General features: G+C 40.8%; 2 protein-coding genes across 2 annotated transcripts in view; one reads left to right on the plus strand and one right to left on the minus strand.

Moving 5' to 3' along the window:
* The window catches only part of LOC139184054 (adhesion G protein-coupled receptor E2-like), a 1,114,856-nt gene that overhangs the window by 646,916 nt on the left and 453,596 nt on the right, over positions 1 to 14,344 (plus strand). The window lies entirely within an intron of this gene.
* Positions 1,679 to 2,629, minus strand: LOC109560867 (olfactory receptor 7A10-like). Its single transcript, XM_019963339.2, has one exon. The coding sequence runs from the start codon at positions 2,627 to 2,629 to the stop codon at positions 1,679 to 1,681; it is 951 nt and encodes a 316-aa protein (XP_019818898.2).

Genomic DNA, 14,344 nt, shown 5'->3' on the forward strand with positions numbered 1-14,344 from the left:
CTGCCTCTTGAGAAATCTGTATGTAGGTCAAGAAGCAACAGTTAAAACTGGACATGGAACAACAGACTGTTCCAAATAGGGAAAGGAGTGTGTCAAGGCTTTATATTTAACTTATATGAAGAGTACATCATAAGAAACACTGGGCTGGATGAAGCACAAGCTGGAATCAAGATTGTCTGGAGAGATATCAATATCCTCAGATATGCAGATGACACTACCCTCATGGCAGAAAGCGAAGAAGAACTAAAGAGCCTCTTAATGAAAGTGAAAGAGGAGAGTTAAAAAGTTGGCTTATAGCTCAACATTCAGAAAACGAAGATCATGGCATCTGGTCCCATCAATTCATGGAAAATAGATGGGGAAACAGTGGAAACAGTGTCAGACTTTGTTTTGGGGGGCTTCAAAATCACTGCAGATGGTGACTGCAGTCATGAAATTAAAAGACACTTGCTCCTTGGAAGGAAAGTTATGACCAACCTAGATAGCATATTAAAAAGCAGAGACATTACTTTGCCAACAAAGGTCCATCTAGGCAAAGATATGGTTTATCCAGTGGTCATGTATGGATGTGAACGTTGGACTATAAAGAAAGCTGAGGGTCAAATAATTGATACTTTTGAATTATGGTTTGGAGAAGACTCTTGAGAGTCCCTTGGACAGCAAGGAGATCCAACAAGTCCATCTTCAAGGAAATCAATCAGTCTTGAATATTCATTGGAAGGACTGATACTGAAGCTGAAACTCCAGTACTTTGGCCACCTGATGTAAAGAACTGACTCATTTGAAAAGACCCTGATGCTGGGAAAGATTGAAGGTGGGAGGAGAAGGGGACAACAGAGGATGAGATGGTTGGATGGCATCACCGACCCAATGGACATGAGTTTGAGTAAACTCCAGCAGTTCCTGATGGACAGAGAAGACTGGAGTGCTGCAGTCCATGGGGTTGCAAAGAGTCAGACATGACTAAGCGACTGAACTGAATTGAGCATGATGCCTCAGGGGCTTTCCAGCTGACACTAGTGGTAAAGAACCCCTGCCTGCCAATGCAGGAGACTTAAGATATGGTGTTTGATCCCTGGGTCAGGAAGATCCCCTGAAGGAGGAAATGGCAACTCGCTCCAGTTATCTTGCCTGGAGAATCCCATGGACAGAGGAGCCCGGCAGACTACAGTCAAAAAGGTTACAAAGAGACATGACTGAGCAAAGCATGGACACACATGATAGGTATTGTGGAAACAAAACTGAATAAGGAAGAGAATCCTAAAGAGGCAAATAAAATACAGTGACAACTAGCAAGATACAGTGTATGTCAAAGTTCAAAATATCAGAAAAAGCAGCTAAAGTGATAATACAAAGGAAAGATGTACACAAACATGAAATCAATGGTCTGAAATTTTCCTTGTTATAAACACACAGATAGCGGTGAATGTCTTCAGTAGTTTTCCCTGCATAGGAGCAGTACAACTCATGACTATCCTTTATTAAAATAACTCTTGAATAAGAGGGAAATCACTAAGCTTAATCAAATGAGTTACATAAATTATATGAAAGAGGTGAGATCAAATAAATGGAAATTTCAAGAAATAAAGGACAGAGCAACATCTGCTTCCACAATCTGATCTCAAAAATTGCAATTTCTGCCTGTGAGGTTTTAAATCTTCCAGTCATGCTCCCTTCATCAGCTTAGGACAACTGGTGTTTTAATCATTGTCCTAAAGAATGCTTTCAGAGCAGTCTTTATGTCCTTGTTCCTCAGACTGTAGATGAAGGGGTTCAGCATGGGTGTGACCACAGTGTACATCACCGAGGCCGTTGCACTTGAATGTGAGCTTTGGGTAGCAGCAGAGCTAAGGTATACTCCTAAGCACATACAATAAAATAAAGAGACAACTGAGAGATGAGATGCACAAGTGGAAAATGCTTTATACTTCCCCTGAGCTGATGAGATTTCACATATGGTGGAAACTATCCTAGAGTAAGAGTAAAGGATACCAGCTAAGGGAGCACCTCCCAGCAGGACAGTAGCAAAATATATCACCATGTCATTAAGAAGAGTGTCAGAACAGGCAAGTTGGACCAACTGTTTCAGTTCACAGAAATAGTGAGGAATTATCACCTCTCTGCTGAAGGACAAACTCAACACCATTAAAGTTTGCAAGAAGGAATGTAGGACATTGATGACCCAGGAAACAAGAACCAGCAGTCCACAGAGCTGGGCACTCATGATGACCTTGTAGTGCAGGGGGTGGCAGATGGCTACAAATCGGTCATAAGCCATCACCATTAGGAGGAAGTCATCCAACCCTACAAACAGTGTGAAAAAATACACCTGGGTGATGCAACCTTCATAGGTGATAACTTTGTTCTGGGTCTGGATGTTCCACAGCATCTTTGGGATGGTCGTGGAGGTGAAACAGATGTCTACAAAGGACAGGTTGGAGAGGAAGAAGTACATGGGGGTGTGCAGGTGGGAGTCTGAGCTGATGGCCAGGATGATGAGCAGGTTTCCAAACACAGTAATCAGGTACATGGAGAGGAAAAGCCCAAATATGATGAGCTGCAGGTCTGTTTCCTCTGAGAATCCCAGAAGAAGAAAACCTGAAACATGTGTTAGGTTCCTTGGTACCATGTGGTGGAGGTGACCTAAAGGAAAGGGGAAAATATCATGTCTAATTTTCACAAAAAAAGACATTGCTCACATCATTGAAAAACTATTATTTATATTTTGCCTAATTGTATTTAAATATATTTGCTTAACTAAGTTCTGCTTTGTTCATGGATTTGCTCCCCTTTAGGGAATTTCTGTGTCATCTGGAACTGACAAGGTTGTCCCACTTGCTGCTTCTTTCCCGGGATGTCATCTATTCCACATAAGAAATACTTTCATTCATTTGGGGATTATGAACTGAGTGATGATCATGTTCCAGGTGATGTCTTGGCAATGAGTATAGGGTTCTAAACAACAAAATCTCCAAGAATCCAGTCACAAAGTAAACATAAGTCTTATATGTGTGTGGGTATGTGTGTGCTCAGGGGCTTCTTTCCCACTCCATGCACTGTAGCCCTCCAGGCTCTTCTGTCCATGAGGTTTTCCAGGCAAGAACATTGGAGTGGGTTGCCATGCCTTCCTCAGGGATCTTCCCCACCCAAACATAGAACCCCGGTCTTCTGAGTTTCCTGCATTGCAGGTGGGTTCTTTACTGCTGAGCCACCAGAGAAGTCCATATATATGTGAATATATATGTGAATATATATTGAATATGTATATATATATATATATATATATATATATAGCTTATAAGTTAACTTTTGAATGTTGACTGTTGCTATGAAGAAACCTGAAAGGTTTTATGGAAAAAGCAGAGAAGGCATGCTGTTTTTTAGGTTCAAGGATGAAAGAGTAGGAGCCATGAACATATCAGGTGAAGTGTATGCTTGACAGGGAGGATAGCCAGTGCAAATGCACTGAGGAAAGTGCTTGTTTAAAGTGTTCAAGTTTAAGAGAAAAAAGGAAACCAATGTGGGGAGGGCATAGGGCAAGAGGGAATGAGGAGAGATGGTGTCAGAGGAGGCTGAGGAACAAGGTGACTTCCCTGGTGGTGCTGAAACTTCAAATCATAAGACTTTCATCCACCGCATGTAACTAGTACTTTATGAAATTATTGCAGGGATGTCCAATGTGTTTAAATGGATCACTTTTGTTGACCTTGCTGTGCCCAGCTGCTTCAGGCGTGTCTGACTCTTTATGACCCCGAGGACTACACCCCGCCAGGCTCCTGTGCCCATGGGATTCTCCAGTCAAGAATACTGCAGTGGGTTCCCATGCCCTCCTTCAGGTGATCTTCCCAACCCAGGGATTGGCCCCAGGTCTCCTGAATGCAGGCAGATTCTTGGAGTCACCTTGGAATACATGAACTCAGTACCACCACTGTGAGGACTTCTCATACTCCACCAGGCACCACACACACACACAGGCACACACACACATGTGTGCACACACACACACATACACACAGGCACACACATGCGCGCACACACACACACAGGCACGCACACACACACAGGCACACACAGTAGACACTGGCCACCTAAGCTATGTTACTTCTATGTTTTTCACCCCTCATCCCTAGCTACCTTGATTAAGTTAGAGTTTGATACAACTCCCATTGATAAGATCAGGTTATAAAAAGTGGTATCCAAAAATTCCAGTTTGTAAGTATTCTTGGTACCAATATACTTGGAATTTAATTTTGGTATGGCCATTTTACACTTGTATTAAAGATCATTAAGAAGTAGTTGAATGTGAACCTATGGTTGCCAGGGGGAAAGATGAGGGGAAGGGACAGTTAGAGAGTTTGGGATGGACATGAACACAGTGCTATATTTAAAGTGGATAACCAACAAGGTCCTGCTGCATAACACAGGGAACTCTGCTCCACATTGTCTCAGTCTGGATGGAAGGGGAGTTTAGGGGAGAATGGATACATGTATAAGTATGGCTGAGTCCCTTTGCTGTTCATCTGAAACTATCACAACATTGTTAATTGGCTTTACTCCAATATAAAATAAAAAACTTGTTCAATGTATGTACATCTCTCTCTCTCTCTCTCTCTCTATATATATATATATATAAATAAATAAATAAATATATATATATTTATCTTGTCTCAAAACTTGAATTTTAAAGTATATGTGTACATCAGGAGACAAAGAGGGATTGGGGAGGGGGTAGAAAGAGAGAGAGCAATGGACACAAGAGGGAATAAAGACCTAAAAAACTCAAATGTCTCCTGAGAGACTGTGGTAAAGAGGTTTCTTCGGTCCTGGTGACATTTCATGTGCTGTTTTTTTGTTTGTTTGTTTGTTTTAATTTATTTTTTCCTGGATATCCAGGAAAAATAATAACAAATCAAAAATATTTATTCAAATGATAAAATAGTGATATCTTTATGATTTGAAACATTTGAAGATTGGATAGCCCAACAGAAAGTGGGCAAAAGGACTGAGCCAACATTTCACAAATGGATATATAGAAAGCATAATGAAATATGGATTGAATATTGACCTTCTTTAATATCAGGCAGAAATACTTATTTTTCTGGGGTTGCTTAATACCTATTTGACTAATTGGTTTTATAGGTCTGACAGTAGACAAGGCAAGACTCTCCCTTTTCCCGAAGAGTGACATCATCTCTTTGTTATGCTTGGGTTTTGATCACTTTTCCCATAAGTCCTGTGGGCACACTCTAGTCCTACTTCTGCTTTTCATCCAACAACTAATGATCTGTATGGTCCATCCATATAAAACCTACCCACAGTGTAACAATTTTACTCTTATCACTGAGTAATGTTCTTTGTATTAGTCATCTGAGGACATTGAATTATATACACAAGTGTGTGACTAGATGTGCACTTGTACCAAAAGTAATTTAGAAAAATGAAAAGCTAGGAAGTAAAAATATGACAAAGAGAATGAAACCAGGTTAAATAGTATGATTCTGAAGCAAGTGTAATCAGAAAAATTAAATGAAGTATTGAAAATTAATTGAGCAGTAGATATAACAGTAATGATTCATGACATTGATATGAATTAATTACATTGACAGTGACCTACAAATAAGAATAATATGATATATTACATTCATAGAATGTTTTGGTATATAATCTCCCTTCCACTCACCCACCAATCTAACTAAAATATTCTTAAAATTTTTGGTCAAGAATATGCCCCAAAAGTCAATTGAAAAGCAATCATTTGTTTAAAAAAAGTATTTGAAAGTCTATTTACTATAGACAGAATGACATGTAATATATGGGTATAAAATAATAACAGGGAAATCAAAATGGTGACCACATACTCAAAGTTTTGCTCTAATCTAGTATATGACTTGAGAAACCAACACAGAATCTCTTTCATATCATTCTCCTGTGGAAAATATATTTGTCAGTTTGAGGCTGAGTGCTTCTGAACTAGGAGTCCTCTATAACTTCTCTGGCAGGAAATGTAAAGAAAATGTTACAACATTTTAAGGAAAAAATTGAAGATAGCAATAAATATTCAAAATACAGGTATTCTTTAATTCAGGGTTCCCCAGAGTTGGCACAATTGACATTCTAGACCAGATCATTATTTGAGGTGAGGGTCTGTCCTGTGCATTGTGGGATGTTTACAGCATCCCTGACATTTATCGAGCCCTCAATATGTCACAGTCATAAAAGACTCTGGACATTGTTAGATGTACCCTGGGGGACGAAGTCATCCACAGTTAGAGCCAGAATTTGAACTTCACTTTCTTATATTTTTGTAGTATTGATACACTAGAAATGCATAAAACATAATATAAATGATTGCTAGATTTGACCACACAAAATTTATATAGACTCACAATTCCTCTCAAATACATTTGTACCTAATAAAATAACTAAATGGCAAACAACCAGTTGGTGAGAAAAAAAAATCCCCACCATAAAAGTCATAAAAGAATGTCTTAAATTCATTCTGCATCACTCCAAAGCTAATACCTGATATATTTAGGACTTCCCAGGTGGCACTAGTAGTAAAGAACCTCCCTGCCAATGCAGCAAATGTGAGAGATGCAGATTCGATCCCTGGGTCGGGAAGATCCCTTGGAGGAGGAAATGGCAACCCACTCCAGTATTCTTGCCTGGAAAATCCCATGGACTGAGGAGCCTGGTGGTCTGAAATCCATAGGATTGCAAAGAGTTGAACAAAACCGAACCAACTTAGAAAGCACACATGCACAATATTTTTCACCCCAATTATTTAATAAAATATTGGGCATAAGTTCTACTTTTACTCAAACACTTTATGCCTCTCATCCCTCTTCTCTTTGGGCTTCCATTCCATTCCACTGAACATTGTCATTGAATTCAATGTCCACTTGTCTTTCTAGCATCATAAAATATATTGATATTTTAATCAACCAAGCAAACAGCCATAGTGGTCTCTGGACACTGAGTTAGGATGAGTTGTTTCTAATGTACATTTTTAGGATTTCTTTTTATCTGAACATTTTTAGCAGTATCTTTTGAGGTCTCAGACTCACCTGCATGGGACTATGAACAGAGGGCTCCTTATGGAAGTCTGAATCCCTTCTGGGTGGATGATAATGGAGACTGAAGCTCTGTCTTCAGCTGAGAGAGCAGGAAGGAGGGGGTAAAGCACTGCTTCTTTACTCAGACTTAGGACTCCAAATGCAACAGTTAGTCTACTCCACGCCCAGGCTGTACAAGCTCAGGGATGCAGCAGAGGAGACATTTACAATGCTTTACATGTGCTCATTAGGTACATTTCCCTCTTGATAAATGAACTACAGGCACATGAATTCCCTGTGGGACTTAGTCTGGACAAAAAGTTTTGTTTTGTTTTGTTTTGTTTTTCCTGTTCATTCTCTGTTCCCAGGAGACCAGGTTATAAGCCAGGCAAATTCAGTTTTTATTAATTCTTCTCCATTCTCTAATCCTACCAGAGTCTAAACTCCCAGCATCTTATCCCAACCCCAACTTTGAGATTTCTCCAATAAGTGAGACTGAGGTAACTGTCTTGAATCGTTCTCTTTGCTGGTCAGTGCATTGACATTTTGTAAGGACACAGCCCATAATATTCTTATCAAAATTTTATTTCCCTTTTTATAAGAGGGACTACTTTGTTTATGTAATCCAAAACATTGGGCAGTGCCCTCTTTGGTTTCTCATGTATATGTGTGTGTGTGTGTGTTTGTGTGTTTGTGCTCAGTCGCTCAGTGTGTGTGCTCTTTGAGAACCCACAAACTGTAACTCACCGGGCTTCTCTGACCATGGAATTTTCCAGGCAAGAATATTGGAGTGGGTTGCCATTCCCTAGTCTAAGTGATCTTCCAACCCAGGGATCAAATTCATGTCTCTTGTGTCTGCTGCATTGGCAGGCAGATTCTTCACCATTGCACCACCTGGGAAGCTCAGTTAAAACCATTAAGAATTCCATATTTATATCTGAAGTAAATAGTTGTAATTTATCCCCTCATTATAAAATATTTTAACCCATCTTATCACATTGTATGGATTGTCTGTCTAAATTTAGAGAAGCTTATTCTGTGAAGTATCAATAGCATGCTCAAAATTCTCCAAGCCAGGCTTCAGCAATATGTGAACTGTGAACGTCCTGATGTTCAAGCTGGTTTTAGAAAAGGCAGAGGAACCAGAGATCAAATTGTCAGCATCTGCTGGATCATGGAAAAAGCAAGAGAGTTCCAGAAAAGCATCTATTTCTGCTTTATTGACTATGCTAAAGCCTTTGACTGTGTGGATCACAATAAACTGTGGAAAATTCTTCAAGAGATGGGAATACCAGACCACCTGATCTGCCTCTTGAGAAATTTGTATGCAGGTCAGGAAGCAACAGTTAGAACTGGACATGGAACAACAGACTGGTTCCAAATAGTAAAAGGAGTTCGTCAAGGCTGTATATTGTCACCCTGTTTATTTAACTTATATGCAGAGTACATCATGAGAAACGCTGGACTGGAAGAAGCACAAGCTGGAATCAAGATTGCTGGGAGAAATATCAATAACCTCAGGTATGCAGATGACACCACCCTTATGGCAGAAAGTGAAGAGGAGCTAAAAATCCTCTTGATGAAAGTGAAAGTGGAGAGTGAAAAAGTTGGCTTAAAGCTCAACATTCAGAAAATGAAGATCTTGGCATCCGGTCCCATCACTTCATGGGAAATAGATGGGGAAACAGTGAAAACAGTGTCAGACTTTATTTTTCTGGGCTCCAAAATCACTGCAGATGGTGACTGCAGCCATGAAATTAAAAGACGCTTACTCCTCAGAAGAAAAGTTTTACCAACCTAAATAGCATATTCAAAAGCAGAGACATTACTTTGCCAACAAAGGTCCATCTTGTCAAGGCTATGGTTTTTCCTGTGGTCATGTATAGATGTGAGCCTTGGACTGTGAAGAAGGCTGAGCATGGAAGAATTGATGCTTTTGAACTGTGGTGTTGGAGAAGACTCTTGAGAGTCCCTTGGACTCCAAGGAGATCCAACCAGTCCATTGTGAAGGAGATCAGCCCTGGGATTTCTTTGGATGGAATGATGCTAAAGCTGAAACTCCAGTACTTTGGCCACCTCATGCGAAGAGTTGACTCATTGGAAAAGACTCTGATGCTGGGAGGGATTGGGGGCAAGAGGAGAAGGGGACGACAGAGGATGAGATGGCTGGATGGCATCACTGACTCGATGGACGTGAGTCTCAGTGAACTCCGGGAGTTGGTGATGGACAGGGAGGCCTGGCGTGCTGCGATTCATGGGGTCACAAAGAGTCAGACACGACTGAGCGACTGAATTGAACTGAACTGAACTGAAGTTTCTTCATGGCAGATTCTTTGAACTCAAATTGTAGTTTCTTCATGGCAGATACTTTGAGTTCATATGGTAAAGAATCTGCCTGCAATGTGGGAGACTTTGGTTTGATCCCTGAGTTGGGAAGATCCCCTGGAGCAGGGAATAGTATTCTTGACTAGAGAATTCCATGGACAGTGGAGCCTGGTGGGCTACAGTCCATGGGGTCACAAAGAGTCAGCCATGACTGAGCAACTAACACCAGAATGCAATATCCTGTGCTTTGAGGCTTTGTTTCTGGGGAATTATTTTCTTTCTGTGGTAGCGTTACTTTACTTCTTTCTAGTGTGTGATGAGTTGTTCCTGTACTGGAGCATTTGAAGTAGGGAACTTGTTGTTCAGTCCCTAAGTCATGTCCAGCTGTTTGCAACCACATGAACTGCAGCATTCCAGGCTTCCCCATCCTTAGCTGTCTCCCAGAGTTTGCTCCAACTCATGTCTATGGAGTCAGTGATGCCATCCGATCATCTCATCTTCTTTCATTCCCTTCACCTCTTGCCCTCAATCTTTCCCAGCATCACTATCTTTCACATGGAGTTGGGAAAGACTGACTTCACATCACATGGTAAGTACTGGAGCTTCAGCTTCGGTACCAGTCCTTCCAATGAATATTCCGGACAGATTTTCTTTAGGATGAACTGGTTGGATCTCCTTGCAGTCCAAGGGACTCTCAAGAGTTTTCTCCAGCACCACAATTCAAAAGCATCTATTCTTTCATGCTTAATCTTCTTTATTATGGTCCATCTCTCATATCTGTACATCAGATCAGATCAGATCAGATCAGTTGCTCAGTCATGTCCGACTCTTTGCGACTCCATAAATCGCAGTACACCAGGCCTCCCTGAGCATCACCAACTCCCGGAGTTCACCCAGACTCATGTCCATCGAGTCAGTGATGCCATCCAGCCATCTCATCCTCTGTCGTCCCCTTCTCCTCCTGCCCCCAATCCCTCCCAGCATCAGAGTCTTTTCCAATGAGTCAACTCTTCGCATGAGGTGGCCAAAGTACTGGACTTTCAGCTTTAGCATCATTCCTTCCAAAGAAATCCCAGGGCTGATCTCCTTCACAATGGACTGGTTGGATCTCCTTGCAGCCCAAGGGACTTTCAAGAGTCTTCTCCAACACCACAGTTCAAAAGCATCAGTTCTTCGGCTCTCAGCCTTCTTCACAGTCCAACTCTCACATCCATACACGACCACAGGAAAAACCATAGCCTTGACTAGATGAACCTTTGTTGGCAAAGTAATGTCTCTGCTTTTGAATATGCTATCTAGGTTGGTCATAACTTTCCTTCCAAGGAGTAAGAGTCTTTTAATTTCATGGCTGAAGTGACCATCTGTAGTGATTTTGGAGCCCAGAAAAATAAAGTCTGACACTGTTTCCACTGTTTCCCCATCTATTTCCCATGAAGTGGTGGGACGGAATGCCATACATAACTACTGCAAAAATGATAGCTTTGGCTATATGGACCTTTGTTGGCAAAGTGATGTCTCTTCTTTCTAATACACTGTCTAGGTTTGTCATAGCTTTTCTTCCAAGGAGCAAGGGTCTTTTAATTTCATGGCTGCACTCAATATCCACAATGATTTTGGAGTCCAAGAAAATAAATTACGTCATTGTTTCTACTTTTCCCACATTTATTAGCCATGAAGTTGAGAGGGTAACAGGTAGGAAGGCTAGGTGCCCCCAAGTGAAGGAAATAAACTGCAAGTGGCAGATTTTTTTCCCCTTCTCTATACAAAATTAAAAGGAGGTTTCTTTTTTTAAATTTAAATTTATTTATTTTAATTGGAGGCTAATTACTTTACAATATTGTATTGGTTTTGCCATACATCTTTGTTGTTATGATGACACCTGGTTCCCCCTAAACTTAACTTTTCTCAAACCTTTAGCTAACCAATGAATTTTTCTTATGGAAATGTTTTTCTTAAGCTATGTTAATGAACTATGTATTTGCCTTGGAATCTGCCTTTCTTCTAAAAGGTTCAGCCTAAGACTCAAACCTTGAACAGAAAATGGCCCAACAAACCAGTATGTCTTACTCATGGAAATGTTCTCCTAATCTATGCTCATGAAGCTATTTATTTAATTGGAAATCCACCTTTCTTTAAGATTCATGTCAATTGTTTTATGGTGGGGATAATTCACCTTGTGCCAATGTTATCTTAAAATGCATGCTATAGGAGAGGGGCCTGGCGGAACTCTTTCAGTTTTGAGGTGATTCTTTATTTGACTAGCAACTTGTTAACAGATATATAACTACTACTACTACTACTACTACTACTACTAAGTCGCTTCAGTCGTGTCCGACTCTGTGTGACCCCATGGACTGCAGCCTATCAGGCTTCTCCGTCCATGGGATTCTCCAGACAAGAACACTGGAGTGGGTTTCCATTTCCTTCTCCAATGCATGAAAGTGGAAAGTGAAAGTGAAGTCGCTCAGTCATGTCCAACTCCCAGCAACCCCATGGACTGCAGCCTACCAGGCTCCTCCATCCATAGGATTTTCTGGGCAACAGTACTGGAGTGGGGTGCCACTGCCTTCTCCCAGGTATATAACTCCTTGCTAAAAAAATAGCAAGAGGGGCATTCTTTCTGTCCCTTTCTGATATCTATATCAGAAACTTCCTCTGTCTCTTTAATATTTTAATAAAACTTTATTACACGAAAGCTTTGAGTGATCAAGCCTCGTCTTTAACCCCGGATCAAAATCTTCTCCTCTGGAGGTCACAAATCCCGGTGTAGCTCATGGCTCGCAGCCAGGCCTTTCAAAGTGATGGGACTGGATGCCATGATCTTAGTTTTTTGAATGTTGAGTTTTAAGTCAGCTTTTTCACTCTCCTCTTTCATCCTAATCAAGAAATTCTTTAGTTCCTCTTCACTTTCTTCCATTAGAGTGGCATCATCTGCATATCTGAGGTCGTTGATAACACCAATACAGTATACTAACACATATATATGGAATTTAGAAAGATGGTGGCAATAAACCCTGCAATCTTGATTCCAGCTTGGGATTCATCCTGCCCAGCATTTCATGTAATGTACTTTGCATATAAATAAGCACAGTGACAATGTAGAGCCTTAAAGTACTCCTGTCCCAATTTTGAACGAGTCAGTTGTTCCATGTAATATTCTCACTGTTGCTTCTTGACCTGCATATAGGTTTCTCAGGAGACAGGTATGGTTGTCTGATTTTCTCATCTCTGAGAATTGTCCAGTTTATTGTGATCTACACAGTCAAAGGCTTTATCATAGTCAATGAAACAGAAGAAGATACTTTTCTAGAATTCCTTTGATTTTTCTATGATTCAGCAGTTGTTGGCAACCTGATCTCTGGTTCCTCTGCCTTTTCTAAATCCAGCTTTTACCTTTCCCTGGTTCAGAATCAGTTAAAAGCAGATGAATGGATAAGAAAGCTGTGGTACATATACACAATGGAGTATTACTCAGCCATTAAAAAGAATACACTTGAATCAGTTCTAATGAGGTGGATGAAACTGGAGCCTATTATACAGAGTGAAGTAAGCCAGAAAGAAAAACACCAATACAGTATACTAACGCATATATATGGAATTTAGAAAGACGGTAACAATAACCCTGTATACGAGACAGCAAAAGAGACACTGATGTATAGAACAGTCTTTTGGACTCTGTGGGAGAGGGAGAGGGTGGGATGATTTGGGAGAATGGCATTGAAATACATATAATATCATATATGGAATGAGTCACCAGTCCAGGTTCAATGCATGATACTGGATGCTTGGGGCTGGTGCACTGGGATGACCCAGAGGGATGGTATGGGGAGGGAGGAGGGAGGAGGGTTCAGGATGGGGAACACATGTATACCTGTGGCAGATTCATTTCGATATTTGGCAAAACCAATACAATATTGTAAAGTTTAAAAATAAAATTAAATTAAAAAAAAAATAAACAAAAGAAGGTCAACCATAAAAATTTGAGGTTTTACTTTCATTGTCCAGTAGGTGACAGTATAGCAATTACAAATTTCTTCTGCCTGAACTGCCTTTGTTTTTTGTTCTGCTCGTTCCACCTTCCATCGCCTCTATCAGAGGTGTCATCCTGAGACTTAGTTATTGTTTCTGGTGTCTCTTAGACTGTTGTTACCTTGCTGCTGACAGTGTGGCTGGCTTGTTGCCTGGTACTCTGGGTGGGTAGATTTTCTGATGCACCTGGGAACTCCTGGGACATATGATGTCATAAGGTTAGAGTGATGGTAGGTGGTGGAGCTGGGGTTATAAGGGTGCTATGGCATGTTCGTGGTGGCTCAGATGGTAAAAAATGCATCTGCAGTGCAGGAGACTCAGGTTTGATCCCTAGGTAGGGAAGATCCCCTGGAGAAGGAAGTGGCTACTCACTCCAGTATTCTTGTCTGGAGAATTCCATGGAAAGAGGAGCCTGGTGGCTATAGTCTATCTTGTCATAAAGAGTCAAACAGACTGAAGTGACTTAGCATGCACACACATGACATGTTCAGTGTGGTAAGATTCAACAACCTCAGTCACTGTAGGTGTGGAACTAGGAGGAAGAGTCATGGAACCCTAGGTGACTATGGGGACAGGATCCCATGCCTCATGGCCACCTGTACTGACAAACCTAATTAGAGATGACATAGGAAGCTCCCTACAGTGCATGAAATCCATGCACAAAATACTGAAATTAATTTCTTTATGGTAAAATATAAATGATAGCATTTCAACAATGCAGTAATGCCAATTTGCGTGAAAATTAGTCATGTTATTTTCCCCTTTTCTCATAGTCTACACCACCACATGGCACCAAGGAACCTAACAGCAGTTTCTTAATTTCTTCTTATGGGATTTTCAGAGGAATCAGAACTGCAGACCCTCTTATTTGTTATTTTTCTCTCCATGCACCTGATCAGTGTGTTTGGAAACCTACTCATTATCATTGCTGTCCA

Source organism: Bos indicus, chromosome 7, assembly GCF_029378745.1.
Source record: "Bos indicus isolate NIAB-ARS_2022 breed Sahiwal x Tharparkar chromosome 7, NIAB-ARS_B.indTharparkar_mat_pri_1.0, whole genome shotgun sequence".
NCBI classification, from domain to species: Eukaryota; Metazoa; Chordata; class Mammalia; order Artiodactyla; family Bovidae; genus Bos; species Bos indicus.